Below are 18,758 nucleotides of genomic sequence, written 5' to 3'. Positions count from 1 at the left end.
TAAACCCACTTACATTGGAAAAACAAGATTTCATTTTAGCATACAAGAGAAAATTGTAACTTAGAACTATCTATGCAACATCAAGACGTATTTTCAAACTTACAGAGTTATTCTGAATATATTAAAAAGATGACACAATCTGTGGCAGAAACTGGTATCATTACACAGAAAACTTCAGAGATATTCCACCAGGACCGTATGAGCCATGCAAAAATACAAGTGAAAAAATCAGCCCCCGCGCCCAAACATGAAACAATATAAATTGAAACACAGGCTTACTCTGAACTCAAAGACAACAAGACTGATGCAATATCTAGTAACAGTTTCTCTCCATTTTCACCCATGCTGCCATTCTTCCACTCCAGCATAGCCAGTGCACCATGGCAGAGAAAGAGAAGGACTGAGTCGGGGAGTTCTTCCATACACAGAGTCCCACAGTTACTCACAAACCACGCTGGCACGTCCGTGTGTTTCACTGACCCAAGGAGCAAATCACTGACCTGCAACAGCAAAATAACACCCATTAGAAGTATCTTAGCACAGGAGAAAAGCAATTTTGTGCATAACTGAGAATCTTAGAAGATATGATGAGACTTCTTGTACACTGTTTTTCTCAAATTCAAAACCCTAACCTTATTACGTCACATGGCAAGGACAGAATAAAGGATTTACACTCCAGCAAAAGACTGATACAAAGTTTGGCAAGCCCTGCTATCCACATCAGCAAAGCCCCTGAACAACACTGGTAGCACTGATTAACGACACTATGAAATTTCAGTCTTTAGCGAAGAAATACACTTACCAAGGAAGGCAATCCTTCAACTGGCTCATACATAGCTTTAGTAAAGAGAATAACAGCCAGTCCTGAGGTAGTCTGAACAGTTTGCAGGAGAGTTGCTACACGGCAAAAAAAGATATTTTACATTAGAGTGCAGCAAACATCGAGTGCTACAGCTGTGTACCAAAATTATAAAGACGGTATTAAATTCTTCTAGACCGTCTGGACTTGTATAATCACAAATCTGTAGTGTCCATCTGAATAGCAAGTATTAATGAATTTGTACTCTAGTGTAATAGGAATCTATTAATACCTTTAAACACACAGAAAATATAAACTGTCCAGTAAGACAAGGAGGACTGTGGCAGAACTTACTGACGTTTATATAAAATTCTACTGTACAAAAAAATCTGTAAACACTAGTAAACTATTAGTTATAGTGCACCAATAAATGGTTCTGACAGCATAATTCATAGAGATACAAAATTTTTGGTAGGCACAGACATTCAGTCAGTCTCAAAAGTATTTCTGTTAGTTCTAAATTATTAGTAATATTACCTTGATTTTTTTGTAGTAGGACAAGTTAAACTGTACACTCCAAAATTACTATCTATAGATTACAGCTCGCTGAAAGACCTACTACTGCTCCCAGTCCCATTAATCTTAGCAGTTCAATTTTCATTCAAGCTAAATCAAGTTTTTATAAGTACAGGCTTTGTTTACTACAAAACCAACAAGACTGGTTTAATAAAAATATTTAGGTTTGAATGTTACTAAACTTACCATCCATTAGGAAGTCTGTGGAGCTTTTCAGTAAGCTACACATGCTTTGCCAAACAAAAGACTCATGGTGTTTCCAAAGACTGCCCTGGATATTTTCTTGTAATTTCTGTACAAGCATCATTGAAACTTTAATGGCTACCAGTAAATCATGCATCAACTGAGTCTGAACAATACAATTTCCATGATTCTTTCTGTGGAAGGAAAAAAAAAAAAAAAGGTCACGCACACAAAAAGGAAATGAAAACCATTCTTCCCATCCCCAGAAAACTACACTCTGCCAACTTCAGATAGAATTAATGGTAAAAACTGGTTTACTGAGTTAACCAGATACACAACTACAGGAAAACAAGAAGTAGATTCAAGGGCAGTGTTTTAAAATGAAGTTAACAAACATAATGACAATTCTACTACAGTTTCTGCAGGTTCCTGTGATAAACTTTCACTCATTTGATCCTGTCTGAGCAGAGCTGAACTTCTCCAGCAGCTTTCCAAAAAGAACAATTGAACACAGTGCTGCTCCTTTGTCATTTTTCAAGGAGTTCCTGCACATGCAAAGTATGTTTCTATGATTTAACTTTCTTATAACATGAAGACAGACAACATGCAAACTTTTAATGTACAAAACACTCCATTAAGCACCCTTATCCTCTGGGTATACAATGAAAGACCACAGTGAAAAGGCTTCACTTTATGCAATGCTTGAAAATATCAAGATATTAAATGATGATTGCTGTGACAGACTAAAAGGAATATCAATACTGAATTAAACACTCACACAAAGTGGTAGAGTATTACTCTACCTGAATTTTAATAAGTGTACCTATTACTTACAGGGTTCAGTCACGATTCAGATACCAAAACCACAACTCAAATGCCTCCCTTAAGAGTAGTAGCTCTAACACAGCATCAGTGCCTTAAATGTCACGACTTTTAATTTTCTTCCTTTTCTCTCTTATTTTATATCATTGTATTGCCACAAAAAAAAAAAAACAAAAACCCAAACAGAAAACTCATCAGCCGCTTTTTTAAAAAGCGGGTATTATTGTAAAATGACATTCCCCTCTTTCGTCAATGTATGGCTACCAAATATTCCAAACCATACCAGACTATCTTGCAAGAGTGAAATAAAAACAGATAAAAAAAGAGCTTATATTGAGTTCACTTGCCTGTTTTCTTCCTGTATGTCAAGCAGTGACTTCACCAGAAACTGAAGAACTAGTGAAAACAATTATGGTAAGAATTTATTTAAAAGAGAAATAAAACAGGAAAAGTTCCAGCAAAGCAATCATACATACACCTCACACCCAGACACAACGAACAGCTATCAATGTAGTGGTGTTTCTTCTACCTCATAAACAAATTAAGCTGACATTTCAGTGCAAACCCAAAGAAGTAACGCTAAAGCAAAATCTCCAGCTGGCTTGCAACAACCTGGTACAAAACAAGAGTTTCCAACCCAGTTGGCCTAATCCTAATCCATTTTCTTCAATGAAAAGCTGAAATTATCAAGAGCTAAAGGCAAAGCAGCAATAACAGGTCCACAGGAAGCTGTGAACATTATCTGCATGCTGAGGGCACAGGATATCAAGTTATGCCATATTACCAGCAGATCAGACTACTGCGAAATTATTGGCAAACAAAATTTTTGGCGCAGCAGGCCTGGGCTTGCTATAGTCAAGACTGGCTGTTAACAGCTCACTGTTACCACATTCAACTCCATAACGAGGCGCAAGACAGAGAATACTTCACTTAAAGTGGCATCAACTCCCCCAGCCCTTTATGAATCATTCACTGGTACTTTTCAGGTTTATATCTAGGACTGCTCAATAAAGCAAGACTGACCCCTGCAAACTGTTGGTACAAATCAAGGGAAAGCCTTTGACAAAGCACCACCATGTGAGGTTAGCTATCAAAAACCAACAGGAGGAAATCAGAACTGATAGATCTTTATGCCTACCTCATGCTACTTCTTCACACACAACCCTCCCCCCAATAACCTACAGTGAAACTTATTTTAGTACAAATATAGCTTTACCTTCTTCAAACAGGTTCTTAATACTTGCTCTACCTAAAAGAAAGAAAATACATTTTAACTACTGAATACTAGCCAATATATTCCATTTTACATAGATAAAGTGTAAGCATTACTACTAGGTGCAGTACCAAGATGCAAACCAATGCTGAGCAAGATAAAACAGAAAACAATATATTCAATATCATACCTAAGCTGAAGTCCTCCATACAGGAAGCAAGGTTGTCCAGTACTTTTCTGTACAGATATATGTCTGTGGTTTTCAGTTCTTCCCTAAGGCAGCATACAAAGCTTTGTACAGCTAATGTCATAAACTGTTCAGGAAGACCGTTTAGCAAACTGCAACAGTACGAAACAGCATAATCAGTTAGCTCATGCTGAGGAGTTAAATATCCACTTGACCAAAGTCAATGTCACCTAAAACTCCAATAATAGATAGATGTTTCCTCCTGCATGAAAACGTAATTCTGTTTTAAAATAAACACACATGTTCCAATTTTGCAGCTACAAAACGTGTCAAAGGGGTATAAAACTCCGGCATGTGACCAAATACAGTACAGAAACCCTGCACCTCTCAGCGGCAAAAAATGTTTTCAGACATAGAAATGAAACAAGCTAAGCACTGGCTCTTAAAAACGGTAAGTCTGTAATAAATATACTGAAGAAATACAGTAATTTTACAACAAAAAATTTAATTGCCATAAAAACAGGCACATGAAACCACAGTTTAGTTACGATTCCTCTGAACAACCTTCTCTTGACACTGTCAAAGTTGAGATATTTCTTTTAAAATATCTACTCTAATATGGTATTTTAAAATTCGAAGTGCTAATTACACACTATGTTGTCTTTCCAGTAATGAAAGTAGTACTTCACTTTGCAGTTATTTATCCAATGATATAAGAAAGGAAAACAGTACATATTCACATATTAGTACCACAGATTTTCAGTAATTAAACTACAGCAATTTGTAGTGCATGATAAATTACTGACTCCTAGGTAAGGAGAGCATTTTTACAAAAATAAAGGTTTACTATTCAATTTTTTACCTTGCTAACACTTTTTTCAAGGGATTCTTTATACTCAGTGAAAAATACGTCTCTCCCAAAATATCCAAACAAGTTTTAACCATGGGATCACATGCAGAGTTTGGATCCATCTTCTTCATCAATGGCATAATCTATAAACAGAACATATGATCAACAAAACCCCAGGATATACCCTGATCATTAACAGAGGCAGAATTTCCTGTTATCCAAGTATATGGTGCAAAACTGCCCCCTCTTTACCATACCCTGTTGAGCTTCAGGTATTGAACAAGGTTCCAAGAACACCTCTAATACCAAAGATACATACATACAAAATAGGAAACTTGGTATCACTTGCCTTCCACCATTTTCAGTAACTGTAGCCCTTGATAATTTACATACTAGAACTACATTTCTACCTCATGCACATACAGCAGTAACAACTGCTTTTCACCGGTTCCCAGGAATGTTAAAAATATTACAAAGTTTATTTCAGAATTGTTGTTTCCCATTACCAATGCACATGACACACTATCAGTTACCAAGAACCACACCAATAATGGTGAAGTCTTACTTGTTTAATACACTGGATCTGCTGGATGCCATTGCTCAACTGTGCGCAGTGCAGAAGCAGAGATGCCAGGTTTTGCTCTTCAGCCTTTGAAAACCCTACATTTAGAAAAAAAGTCTCTATTTAGAAAGGAACTACAGTAAGCATTATAAACACCACATAATTTATAGTAAGAAATCACTGCTTAATTCTTGGGCTTTTTTCCTGTTCCAGTAAACCTACTGGCGCTACATTCTCTTAAGCCACAACACTTTAACACCAATTTTTTTTCTAACAAAAAGAAAAGATAAATACAAGTTTCACTGTAACATACAGTAGGCCTCATCTGGTTTGAAGACCAGTTTCACAAAATCACAGTATGGTTGAAGTTGGAAGGAACCTCCAGAGGTTACCTGGTCCAACCACACCGTTCAAAGCCGGGTCTCCTGGAGCAGGCTGCCCGGGACAACGGCCAGATGGCTTCTGAATACCTCCACGGATAACGACTCCCCAGACTCCCTGGGAAACCTGTGCCTGTGCTCAGTCACCCTCACATTAAAGAAGTGTTTCCTGATGCTCAGAGGGAACCTCCTGTGTTTCAGTTTGCGCTCATGCTTGCTGTCCCATCACTGTTCAACACAGGAAAAAGCCTTTTTTATGCTCTCCCTTCAGATATATTTTACACATCGGAACACACCAGGACCCTCATGAGCCTTCTCTTCTGCAGGCTGAAGAGTCCCAGCTCTCTCAGTCTTTCTGCACAGGAGGGATGTTCCAGGCCCTTCATTATCTTAGTGTCCCTTCACTGGACTGTCTCTAGTATGTCCATACCTCTCTTGTACTGAGGAGCCTGGAAACAGATGCAGCACTCCAAGTGTCACCACTGCGAAAAGGCAAGGAGCACCTCATAGCAACTTCAGAGTACAAATCTTGATTTACTTGGGTTTGGGTTTGTTTTTATTTGAAGAAAAGATCAATGGAAGATTCTCTCATCAAAGAAACAAAAAAAACACACCACAAAATAAAACAGCATTTGAACAGTATCTTTAAATCAAGTTAACTACAGAAAATACAAAGGCTGGGAAAATACTCTCAAGATGACCTCCAGAGATCCCTTCCAACCTCAACCATTCTGTGATTCTTTGAAATTTGGTGTTATCCTACATATTAAAGCTCGTACTTCAGGCAGCACTGAATTACAGGCCTGCAAGTGGGATGACAAGTAGGCCGTTCTACCAACTTCACACCAATGATAAAAAAAGCAAAGAGCTTTCCAACCAAAGAAAGAGTGTTCTAGAGGATTCTTTTTAACTTTGCCAAGGTAAGAAGTCATTGTCATTAAAAAATAAAAACAAACCTAAAAAAAGCAAACATACCTAAAATTTACAAAACAAAACTGACCAAGTAAAACATAACAATAAACAAACCCCACCAAAACAAATCAATTTCAGTTTTGAAACTGAAGTTTTCAATACTCAAACGCATTCTACTACTAGGAAAAAAAATTCCGCGTAAACTCAGGAAAAAACACCTCACTTACTCTGAAGTTTTTCAAGCTTCTGATGATCAAGAAGGAATGCATCTACCTGAACTTCTTTCTTCTTCTTTAAAACCATTTTAACTGATAGATACCTGCTAAAAAAAAACCTACAAACATTTTTTAAAATTACAGGTCACATTATTTTAAAAGTGTAATTACAAACACTTCCTGTGATAATGGTCTTTTCACTTCCTGACGCAATTTTTATTGTATTATCTGTGCAAATTATTTTTCCAAGATCTATTACAACTATTTCAAGCATTTTGTCCAAAATTCATACAGACTTTATGCAACAAAAGTAATAGAAAACAGGATTTGCTGAATGAATGACAAACTGTCTCACCAGTGTTTTTACTGCACTCGTTATGTAGTCTGTGGCATGCCCCTGGATCACAGTTCAAAAATATCATGCAGAAGTAGGGGAATAACACCACAAAACTTCTGTTGCTCCGTTTTACTGTTTCACTGGCTTACAAGCTTGTTACCACTGAACAGCTGAGGATGGAAAGGACCTCTGGGGAGCACCTGGTCCTACCCCCTGCTCAAGCAGGGCCACCTGGGGCCATTACCCAGCACCATGTTCAGGTGGCTTTCAAATGTTTCTAAGGATGGAGACTCCCCAGCCTTACTGGACAACCTGTGCCGGTGCTCCAGCAGCCTCACACCACATCTGGATGCTTCCTGATGCCCTGAGGGACCCTTCTGTGTTTCAGTCCGTGCCCACGGCCTGGCACTGGGCACCACTGAAAAGCACCTCGCTCCATCTTTGTACCCTCCCTCCACGCATTTATATACATTGAAAAGATCCCCCGACCTATTATCTAGTGCCAGCTGATAGCGGTCAGGAAAGCGTAACTCCTTTTATTTTCTTTCAGGATCAGGTAGCCGGCACGGCAACAGCGGGCACACCGGCGGGGCTGGGGGCACACCGGCGGGGCTGGGGGCACACCGGCGGGGCGGCGGCGGCCACCCCCCGGGCAACCGGCGCCACAGCCCCGGAGCCCGCCATAACGCCTCACAGGAAGGCGCCGCCGCGCCCCGCCGCCGTGCGATCGCCACACGCTCTCCCCGACCGACCGAAACGGCCCCAGCAGCCCCGCGCCCCACAGCGGCTCCCAGCGCGCTGCCGGGCCAGGCCGCACCGGCCGAGAGCCCAGCAGAGCCGGCGGTGGGCCGTAACCGGGCCCGGCTCGCAGCGGTACCCGCCACGGGAAGCGACAGCGCCGCGGAGCCGCCGCCATGGAAGCGGCGGAGCGCCGTAGCAAAGGGGAAAGGAGCCGCAGGAAAAACCCCGACCTGAGGGGAGACTCACCCGCCGGCGCCGCTTCCCTTCCCGGTACCGCCGCCCCGCCCGCCGCCAACCAGGACGCGAGGGCCGCCCCCGGCCCGCCCCGGGCAGGTGCTCCCCCCCCCCGGGGCCCGCCAGGGCTCCTGCAGCGCCACGGCCGTGGCGCTGCAGGAGCCCTGGCGGGCCCCGGGGGGGGGAGCACCTGCCTGGGACCCCGCCGTAGGTGGCGGGGCTGCTTTGTAAAAGACTTTCCTCATTTTAAACGTAGTCTCGGGGAAATGCACTGCGGGAAAATTTGTCCTCTTCCTACAGGTTCCCCAGCTTCAGGGGAACCGTTTTCAGGGTTCCAGCTCTATGTATTCCAGCTCGTTTTCTGTAACATTAGGGATTATCTTCCCAGCAACTTTCTGCTTTCCAAAAGAGCTTTACTCTCCACGAGTTTTAACAAGTAGAGGAAGCATCCATGCCAGGGAGCTGTCAGGTAACACCAGAAGAATCCACGCTTCGTAGTGCAATGCATAGCGAAGAGGCATCTTGAGAAATGAAATGCCAACATGCAAGACCCACACGCTTCAATTGCTCTGTTCCCCAAGAGCACCAAGTTTATGGTATTCACAATAACTTATTTAGAAGTAGCTCGCATAATACCTCTGAGCAGCTCACCAGGCATGGGCTCTTCAAGGCTTAACCACCTTGGAAAGGTAAGCCATTCTGTTTTCGTAATTTCTGTTCTGCTCATAAGGAGCACAGATGCTTGAAATACTGGTGTCATGGCTATGTTGTGCCCTGCCATGAGCCGGAGATCCTGCAGGGACCAAAAAAGCGACCACAGTGTTAGAAATTGCTACGGAGAGAATTAAAAAACTAGAAAACATCCCTATGGCACTGTATAAATACACCTACACCTTGAGCGCTGCGTGCAGTGTTCATCCCTACCCAAAAAGAAGGTAGTAGCACTGCCAGAGGTGTAAGGTAGGGTAAGAAGGATGGCCAAAGGTAGATGGGGGCTTCCCTCTATGAAACCATTAAGAGGTAACTTCAGTCTCAAAGAAACTACTGAAATGGAATATGACAGAAACTTCTAAAATCATTTTTCACTGTCTCTACAAAACTTAAGGGGCATCAAATGAAACAAACAGATGGCACGTCCGAAACTAAATAAATTATTTACACCACAGAGCTCATAATCCTAGGACATTTACATTTGTTCAAAAGCAGCTGGACTAACTCATGGAAGAAAAAAACAGACCCCCCCCCCAAAAAAAAAAAAAAAACAAACCAAAAAAACAAAACACCCACCAAAACCAAAACCAAAATCAGACAAAGCTTCAAAACACAAAACTTCTGTCTCACAAAGTCCCTGAACCTCAAGGCAACTGGAAACTGGGACGATATTGTGGGGTATTCTGGACATTTAACTTCCTGGGAACTGGCTGAGGTTGACAGTCGAGTGACTGGATACCAGGCTCGATGGTCCCCTGCTCTGGCCAAGTACAGTGACTTTTACTGCAATGTTTCTGCAGTTCATCAGAAGGTGGTGTTTGGTTTGGTTTTTTTTTCTAAGCACTGGATTTATGTTCACAAACTTTACAGTTTTGACAAATCAACATCCACCAGTGGAAAAGCCCTCTCAAAGGAAATATTCTAATCCACACTGTTGGGAGCTGTAAATTCTAGTCTTCTTGAGTAATGCCTATAGCCAGAAAGTAGAATATTTTACATTTTAAGTTTCTTTCACTGGGAGACGGTATCATTTGAAAACTCTCAGAAATTGATTATTTAGAGCAATATATAATTTTACCACTCCGTGGCGCCAAACAATTAAAAAGAGGTTGTGCTCTTACAGGGAAGCCATGGACCTACTCATAGGCTGTATTCCTCTTACACAGAAAAAGCCTTCATTAGTAACTGAATTAACCACAGGTTGTTCCATTCAAAGGTACTGAAGCACAAATACTACAGGCTATTTAGATAAGATGCCGTTTTTCCATCACTGAAAGACAAGCCATAGCCTTGAAAGAGCAACATTTTAAGATATGTCATGGTAACAGCATGAATTGAACAGGAATGATCTTTCTTCCTTCCCCTTCTCCACTTAAATAAAACCTTTAAAGCTGTTTTTTTGTCAAGAAAAATCAATATACTTTTTAATTAATTTGAACAGCCCCTGAAGATGATCTATGTACATCACAGTTTTGTAATTGCAACTTGTATAATCAATATCAGGGGAACTTTTTCTCTATTGCAAGTCTCAAATATATACATTATCCTTCCAAAGAATCCACATAGAAATGAATGTACAGGAGACATTGTATAATCTAAGATTTTGGAATCACAAGATGTTTTCTGGAATATATTTTCCAGTTGTAGACACACATACTGGTCTGAAATGCCTAAACTTAAATGGTTGCAATGCTTATCTTTGTGAAAGAGGACCAGAAAAATCTCTGTTTGTCATGATGGGGGTAAGGTTGTGTCCCAGCATGTCAGAATCATGTTCTACATTCTCAGGAAAGTCTCATAAACCCCAAATTTTACATTCGAGTTGCAGGCTTGATAACCACTTGATAATCTCTGAAATGGTGGGGGTTTTTTATTATTAGCTTCCACACTCTGGAGTAGATGTTTTGCAATACAGTGTTCATAATATTCAAAATGAATGAGGTTACTGTTTAATAAGATAACCAGAAACTTAGCACTTACTTTCTTGCATCACAGTCAATTACGGACAGTAAAAGCCACACAACACACACACCTTCAGCCACATCTAGAGGCTAGTATTTAGAGCCCACATTAGAGAGGCAAGTATTTAATGGTATTTTGGCTTTGGTTTACTTCTGTAGTGAGCCAGCTAACAGATGATCGTTCCAAGATCCAAATACCTGGTCTTGCAGGTTGCTCCTGCAGCATACTATGTACCAGTTCTTTGCATTCTTCTGCACACATTTGCAAGACTCCACTTCAGATTTATTACTGCTTGTACGTAACTTCCATCAGCGACAAGGGAAAGGAGAAACTCTCTTCCTGAGACCACAATTATGTGTACAATAGTTTTCTATCTTTGCCTGGAAGATGTATGGCTTTCCCCCTTACATGCTAATTATAAAACAAGGTTGTATTTTGTTCTGTGTGTCCCAGTTGTTCTACTGGTAATTTTATTCCCTTCAGTACCTGAACACAGATTCTAGGTACCTCTACATACTTTACAGATAAGGACAATTGAAAGAAAATCCTGAATATCCCTACTTCTTCCAGAATATTTTCTCATGCCTCTTTATGTATGAGTATTGAGACCTCTGTGGCTGCAAAGCATTTTTATTACCTGAGGCCAGAGAAAATGTCAATCCACAGAATAAACTGTAAGAAAGAGTCATTTAGTGACCAGGCTTTGCTCTCCCTTCTGCTGTCTGAGCGTGCCATTCATGTCACCTTTGTTTTTCCTTGCCTCACTGAGCTCTGAACTCAAATGCTCTCCACGCTCCTGGTGTATCTAAAGAGAACATGTCGCTATTTGAGGAAATGATATGGCCAAAGTTTTCATTAAACATCAATGATAGATTATTTTGTACAGTGTTTGCTAGGAACCCAATGACAATTTTTAGTCTTTGGCTAAATCTTTTAATCTAAACCCCCCTTTTTTTCAGTTAATTTGTTTTTAGTGTAGGTTGAAGACGCTAGACAGAAGGTATCAGGTAGAAAACAATTCACATCTTGCTATACCAGCAAGCATGTTTTTAGTATGTTTTTCAGTAATGAGTGCTTAAAAAATACATGAGGCACTTAGAAAAGTACCAACAAATGAAGCAGTTTCAGCAAATTGTTTGGATACTTTAAGGTCACTGCAAGGGAGTGGAAAATTGGAGGCTGTACCAAACTGAACAGGAAAAAATGAAATTGTGTGTATAACCAGATGGGGAATACTTGAGCTTTTAAGACTGCTCTTTTTTTTTTTTCTTCAGACCAAAAAATTGCACTTTCACTGAGTCACCAATGATTGTGAAAGAGCATTTTACACAACACAACGCTGCACATCTACATTAGAAATAAACACCAGAAGGGTAAAGCAGGGTTTGTTTGTGCACCAGAAGAACCTGCAAAACATTTTGCCTCCCTAAACCATAATCCCAATGAAATACAAACCCTAAATCTCAGTCCCAATCAACATGTGGATGAGGAAGATCCCTGTACATGGCAGACAAGCAACACAGCAATCACTTTTTCCAAATTATTTTTAATGCTTCAGGCACTCAAGTCTTCCAGAGGAGACTGTGGCAGCTGGTTGCCCGAGACGTACTGCAGCTCCTGCCAGCCGGTGGGGACACGAAGACCCCGCTGCCAGCATGACGCATCCGCACGTGCACCTGCCGCTCTACTGCGGTGCAAAGCGTGCCTCACCTGTTGGACACGGCAGCTCTGCAAGGCCCATTCATCCCATAATATCCCCACCATTGCCCCGGTGACTGCACAGTTCCAACCCTCCGGTTTACACTTGGCAAATGACCTTCCACAGAAGGTGGAATGTGAATTACTGTAAACTCCATGTTGGAGCTGACGGACTTCAGGGCAGGTGGATGCTGGTTCCTAACACAGTCTCCCCTTCAGGAATTCGCGCAAGGTCAGAGTAAAAAACCCCAATTCACAGGGACTAGAAGCAGCGGGACGGGGCAGGGGCGCTGGCTGCCCGGCCCATCTGCCGGGGGCGGCGTGCGGCCCGCTGCCTGCAGCGCCCTCCCGGCTGCTCCCGCCGCCCATCCCCGCACCGACCAGGCCGCGCCGCGCCCCGGGGGGGCAGCCCGGCGGCTCCGGCCAGCGCCCCCTCCGCGCTCCGACGGGCGCTCCCTGCCCGCCGCGCCGTCGGGGCCGCAGCGCCCGGGCGAGGCCGTCTGGGTTAGAAGCGGCGCGGCAGAGGCCCCCCGAGCGCGCCCCCCGCCCCAACACCCGGGCCAGGCCGGGCGTCCCGGCACGGGCCCCCCGGCGCCGACCGGCCCCCGCCGCGGCCGCCGCCGAGCCGCGCAGGCCCCGCCCGGACGCCCCGCCGGGGGCGGCCCCCCGCTCCTCAGTGGCCGTGGCGGCCGTCGCTCAGGCGCCCGCGCCGCTCGCCGCGGGGATGGTGGGGCGGGCGCCGAGGGGCGCGGGCGGGCGCGGGCAGCTGCGGCCCCGCAGCGCCCACAGCCCGGACGGCGCCCGGCGCGGCGAGCCACGGCCGCCAGGTTTGACCTCCCTTTCGTTGCCCCCTTCCCTCCCTTCGCGAGCGGGGCCGCGCCGGGCGGGCGGCAGCGCCCGGGCCGGCCCCCGGCTGCTCCCCGGCGGGGCGGCCCCGGGGGTGCCGCCGCGGGGTGTCGCGCCCCGGCGGCGGGGCGGGGCGGGCGCGGCGGGACAGCCGGCGCGGGCTCCCGGGGGGCTCCGTCGGGCGGTGCCAGGCGGCGCCGGCACGGTGGAGGGTGACGTTGTGTCAGGTCACGGCGGTGGCGTTGAGGGCAGCGCTCCGCGGGTGCGCCGAGCCGTGTCCCCGCGGCACGAGGCTGAGGAGCTTGAGGTCCCGTTCGGTCCCGTAGGGTCCGGGCTCCTCTCCTCGTGCTGGCGGTGCCACTGCTGTATCCCTGCCGTCCCCCGGAAAAGAAGAGCGAGAAGAACACAACCGCCAAGCAACCACGCAGAATTAAGATACTTTTTTACATATCCGTGCCGTCAGCTTTTGGAATTTCACTTAAAAATTCAACGTCCGCCCCTAGTGCGATGCCACACTGCAGCCTTTGAAGTTGCGGTCGCCAGGACAAGGATGTAAAATGGTCTTGTGTGCTTTAACGCTTTGCTCCAGGCGTGTGACAGCGCCCTGTGGTGCGAAGCAGCTGGGCCACGGCCCTGCGGAGCCCGGAGCCCGGCAGGCAGCGGCTGGGTCATGGGCTGGGAGGGGGCAGCCTGGCCCCTGGAACCAGGGGGTCTGCACCCAGTGCTGCCGTGGGGGACCCCGGGCTGATGTGTTGGGAAGCAACACCCTCATTGCAGCTAGGAAGCAGCAGAAAAACCATTCATAAATCAGATTTTGAAGGAGGTTTTCAATAGCTTAGGCTACAGTTTGTCTGAGCGCAGAATTATGCAAAATGAGTCAAGTGGAAAATAAAGTTACCAGTGTTCCAGCATAAGGAAGGGCCCTGGCGGGCGACAAACCTGAGAATGACTTCCTTGATTCCTAAACAGGTCCACATTGTGTCTCATCATTTCCCTTCTCCAGTCCAACCTTTATGGCTCCAAAAATATTTGCAAGTGCCGAGTTTGGGCAAAAAGGGTGGGAGAAAGGGGCCTGAAATTAAAGAGGTATGGTCCAAATGCATTTGGGCTGGTGAACATTTTAGGATGGTGTAGAGAGCCCACCATGTACTGTGCAGACCCACTCCTATGGAAACAGAAGGACTGATCAAGCTTTCTCCAGCAGAGAAAGGACATACGGAACATATGGACAGAGTGTGAAGTGTTTAGTTAAACACAGCGTTTTGTTAAAAACAGAAGAAAACACTGACAATGTGATAAGGAATATGTAAATTTTTTAACATGCTTCAAAAAGCTAGAACATTGTTCCCTCCTTCCCCCTGAAATGTATTTTGATAATTTCCAAGCAGACAGCAAAGAAAAGGAAATTGTATCAATCCCTTTGGGGAGAATATGACATTCTGACTTCTTGAAGCCTATGAAGAGATTTATAAACTTAAAAAATGAAAAAGATGAATTTAATCTTTCCAGACTTGTCAGACTTGTCTCAATTAATTTTTGATGACATAATTAGAACTTACCGCTTTAATGTGCGCTTTTTTAGTTTACTTTTCAAAAGATTTAATTTGTAAAGACTGAGGGAAAACGGAGGGCTTTGCAGTGGGAATTGGAGCAGGAAGAAGGGGCGGACTCTGCGTAGGTTTGAGTGCTGATTCAGAGGACTCTATAAGCCAAGAGAGATGAACTCATTTTTTTCCTCCCTTGGGGAATCAAACAAGAAACAGGAAGTCATTGATTCAAAATAAGATCATTCACTCCGCAATTGTAAACAGTGTATTATGTGCCTGTAAATATTTCCAGAACCCATTGGCTTGTTGGAAAATATGAAGTAAATTATTATAATCTCTAACAAACAAACCACAATAAAAAGAGTTATTTTCGAACTTTTTATCTGTAATGTTTATGCAGTGGAATATTAATTAGCTTGGACATTGAGAAACTACTTGTCTGGAGGCATTATTCAGTGCCAGAAATCCCATCTACTCAAATGTTTTGTCTGTTGAAAGATGGAACATTTTTAACTCCACCCTGTAATATTGTGCCCTACCAAAAAGCGAAAATTCTTTCACTACTTGATCTGTTTGTGTTTTCACTACCACAAACACTGAAAGATCCTACTGTTAACCAGATGTTAGCTGAGTTCATCTCTGTCTTATGTAGCTGTGATTAGTCAAAAGGAAAACATTATTAAAAATCCTAAATAGACAGTCTAATAGGAAATTGCCATTCCTCGTTACTTAGGAGAGCAGAATCCAGGCTGTCTGTCCAGATTAATCTGGATGGAACTTCTGCTTCCTCTGCAAAGTAGGAGAAGCTGCTGCTTGGAAGTGCCACCTTCCCTCCTTGATCGTGGGGACTCTGCACACGGAGAGAGGAGCGAGGATTAGGGACAGGACATCGGTGAGCAACCTGGTTCTCTGACAGCCGGGGGAGTTTTCTGCCAAGCTTAAAAGACAGGAGAAGTGGTAAAGAAGTGGTAAAAGACACCACTCACCTACGAGTGTTCCAGTTGAAATGCTTGTGTGCTTAAAGTTTAGAATTCGGCTATTGTAGGCTCGGCTCAGGAAACTGTTTTAATCATGTGCTTAAATCCTGGCAATTCCATGGGGATTCCTGAGTAGGGGATTCCTGAATAGGGATGGTTGTAACCTCAGGCTTAACAGCTTGAATGATAGCCTGCTAGGACCAAGAGGAAGAGGGAATCAAGAATGGAGCAGTTTCTTTCAGACGAGTGCTTGTGGTGAAAAACTGACAAACCTTAGTCAGTTCTTTCCTTGTTTTCCTTCTAACGTAAGATACGGAATGGAGGAGACAAGGAAATTAGGATATGTGAAAGGAAAGAAAGTTTTGAGACAGAGTTTTGTACCTGTTTGGCTATGATGAACTTCAGAATAATCTGAGACACGGGAAATTTAGAAGATAACTGGAAAATATTAATGTATCGGAAAAGTTAAGCACTTTTTGGAATCCTGCTCGTGACTTTGATCTATCTTGTGATGCTTTGCCTTTTCCTTTTTTCTTCCTGGTGCCAGGAACAGTGGAAAAGATAAATCCATAGGTTCTTTGCCACCAGCTGAGGAGTTCCCCCCTCTTTGGGGAAGGAGGGAAACTGGGGCTGCCTCCTCTGACTTTGGGAGGAAGGGGAGTGCTGGAACAAAGGCTTCTGGAGAACTGGAGTAGTCATGGGGAGAGGGACTCTCAAAGACATTGCTTATTAATCCATGCTGCGTCAGGACTTGCGGTAGAGAGTTCTATATTACGCACAATTGTCCAGTGCCAGCCTCTTTCATTATACTGAAAAGAGTGGCTACTTGCCTGCCCTTGTCAGTGTCCCGTTCTCCATGACATAGGTGACAAACATGCAGCAGATCCCTTTGGCTGGTATTTTTTTGGTTTCTGTGATCTTCCAGCTGCCTTTCACTGAATGGTGTTTTGACGTTTGTCTGTTATTTCAGAGATAAATTGAATACTCTGAGGGTATTCAAGCTTTATTTCCCAAGCCCAACATAGGTGTTCAGAGCTCTGCAAAGGCCAGGACCTTGGCTCTCAAGGGAACTTCCTGGCCTGAATGGTTACATTCAGCATCCACTTACTCTTTATTAAGCTGTCTACAAATAGTTGGAATATAACAAAGCCCAGTCCTTCTGCTTACACACAGATGATTTTCTTGGCTTCTCAGACTCAAACCATGATGAGCCAGCTCTCATCCTGAATAATTTTTCCAGCAGTGCTTGTCCAAAAGGGCACTGAGATTAGTTTCAATGAGCCGTTACATGTAGATAAAAGCACAGATTTGAACCTGAAACATGCATGGACCAGGATGTCCTGAGATCTGCCACAGCTAATGTAAAGGGGTTGTTTTTCACATGGGGTATCCATTAGGGACCATTTGCTCACCTGCCTTTGCATTTGGAACCATAAACTCCCCCTTGCATCTCATTAAAGATATTAAATTGTGAAGGCAATTTGATTAAGCATAAGGATTTTAGAACACTTTTTAAAGACTCATCTGCCAAACATTAAGCTTACATAAAACCAAATGTGCTACTCACAAATAGTTACACCTATAGAAGGCATTTTCTTCGCAAAAGCTCAGTTCTTCACAAGCGTCTTCTATGTAAGCAAGGATATATACAGAAACTGAAGATTAAAATGCGTGATGTATCTCTGCTTATCAAGGAAAACATATTGCAGCTCCAAAGTGATTGAAGAAATTAAATTATGATAAACCTAAATATTATCAACACAGATTTCAGAAATCTCCCAGTTATGATAGGGGCCTTGATAGACTGATACACTTTTACTAAGTTTTATGAAGCTGTACATGTACAAAATTGGGGAGCATTGTTGACATTTGTCTAAAATAAGTTAGCATGTATATTAAAAAACTCGGGCATTAAATACAGACTCACTTTGACATGGGGATTTTCCCCTTTCTTTTTCCAGCATAAATATGGCTGAACTTTCAGAGCCAGAGGATACTGTAAACTGGAAGGAAAGATGTTTAACTCTGGAGTCACAGTTAATGAAGTTTCGTCTCCAGGCAAGCAAGATCAGAGAATTGTTAGCAGAAAAGGTAGGTCTCGTGGTATTAATTTTAATGCCATCTAAATTATTTTATTTGATGATGGGGCCTGATCACGTCATGTTTTGAGATTACAAGTACTGGGATTTTTTCAGGAGGGGGGAAAAAAAGAATTTTAAAACAAAATATGTGGAAAACAGGTATGTTTTAATGCTGTGAAAGAAATTCACACATTAGATTGCCAGCAAGAAATGTTCATTTTCAAATAAGAACACACTGGCAGCTCTCCTGCAGAGAAAAATATATATCCAGTAATCACTTTTACAACATTGAGGTTAATATTTAACACATTTTCCTAAGTATTTAAGATCTGATTTAAGACACAGAAATCATTGGGGAGAAAATCCAGAAGTATTATTTTCCCCAGTATTCCTTACCAAATCATGTAATTTACCAGACTTGCTTTTCCTGTAATAAGACATCTCCAACTATGGCTCATCATCTGAGTCTAGGGAAGTTGAAAAGTATTATATAATTTAATTTGAAGAATATTGTTTAAATATATACTTTATTTTGCAATAGAGAAACATTTGCCTTGGCATGTTCAAATATGTGAATCCCAACAGTCACTCGTAATTGAGCCCATATCTGAAATACCAGAAAAACACCATTGTATTTACCTGGTAACTTTTTGAGAGAGTAAGGCAATTAAAAGAGTGCAAGTGACAAAACATTTTAGAGAATCACTGGAACTATGTCATCATTAATATTCACCTCAATGAATTTCTAGTTAAAATGTTATTTTGTCAAAATGTCTCTATTCTTCTTAGAGCTAAATTTTCCATCAGTTGCTCCCCCTCAAAAAAACAAAATCATATCATTTTGTAGCATGTTAGAGTGGCAATACTTTTATTTTAGACATTTATATTGATGCTTCTCTTTTGTCAATTTATCCATTCTCCTTTT

The 18,758-nt window shown here is 43.0% G+C and overlaps 2 protein-coding genes across 11 annotated transcripts in view; one reads left to right on the top strand and one right to left on the bottom strand.

Annotated features, from left to right (window-relative positions):
- The window catches only part of THADA (THADA armadillo repeat containing), a 161,805-nt gene extending 153,755 nt beyond the window's left edge, over positions 1-8,050 (bottom strand). For 2 of the 7 annotated variants that reach the window (XR_008734881.1, XM_055725413.1), the window contains exons 1-10: positions 8,008-8,046; positions 6,712-6,806; positions 5,196-5,290; positions 4,643-4,773; positions 3,784-3,932; positions 3,597-3,629; positions 2,724-2,776; positions 1,562-1,748; positions 803-897; positions 280-500 (exon numbers count right to left, since the gene is read on the bottom strand). Coding sequence is in view for 6 of the 7 variants with exons in the window: in XM_055725413.1 (XP_055581388.1) it covers positions 280-500; positions 803-897; positions 1,562-1,748; positions 2,724-2,776; positions 3,597-3,629; positions 3,784-3,932; positions 4,643-4,773; positions 5,196-5,290; positions 6,712-6,787 (1,040 nt within the window). In the remaining variant the exon portion in view is untranslated. Of the gene's footprint in view, positions 1-279; positions 501-802; positions 898-1,561; positions 1,749-2,723; positions 2,777-3,596; positions 3,630-3,783; positions 3,933-4,642; positions 4,774-5,195; positions 5,291-6,711; positions 6,807-8,007 lie in introns of all 7 variants that reach the window. The other 5 variants (XM_055725410.1, XM_055725412.1, XM_055725408.1 and 2 more) reach the window with 4 other exon arrangements.
- A 5,019-nt stretch (positions 8,051-13,069) lies between these two features.
- The window catches only part of PLEKHH2 (pleckstrin homology, MyTH4 and FERM domain containing H2), a 57,043-nt gene continuing 51,354 nt past the window's right edge, over positions 13,070-18,758 (top strand). The window contains exons 1-3 of one of the 4 annotated variants that reach the window (XM_055725871.1): positions 13,070-13,209; positions 13,555-15,667; positions 17,714-17,843. In XM_055725871.1, the coding sequence (XP_055581846.1) occupies positions 17,721-17,843 (123 nt within the window). In that variant the 5' untranslated portion in view covers positions 13,070-13,209; positions 13,555-15,667; positions 17,714-17,720. Of the gene's footprint in view, positions 13,210-13,441; positions 15,668-17,713; positions 17,844-18,758 lie in introns of those variants that run through there. The other 3 variants (XM_055725872.1, XM_027801192.2, XM_005436299.4) reach the window with 3 other exon arrangements.

Source organism: Falco cherrug, chromosome 13 (assembly GCF_023634085.1).
Source record: "Falco cherrug isolate bFalChe1 chromosome 13, bFalChe1.pri, whole genome shotgun sequence".
NCBI classification, from domain to species: domain Eukaryota; kingdom Metazoa; phylum Chordata; class Aves; order Falconiformes; family Falconidae; genus Falco; species Falco cherrug.
This window is presented reverse-complemented; position numbering and strand designations above follow the sequence as displayed.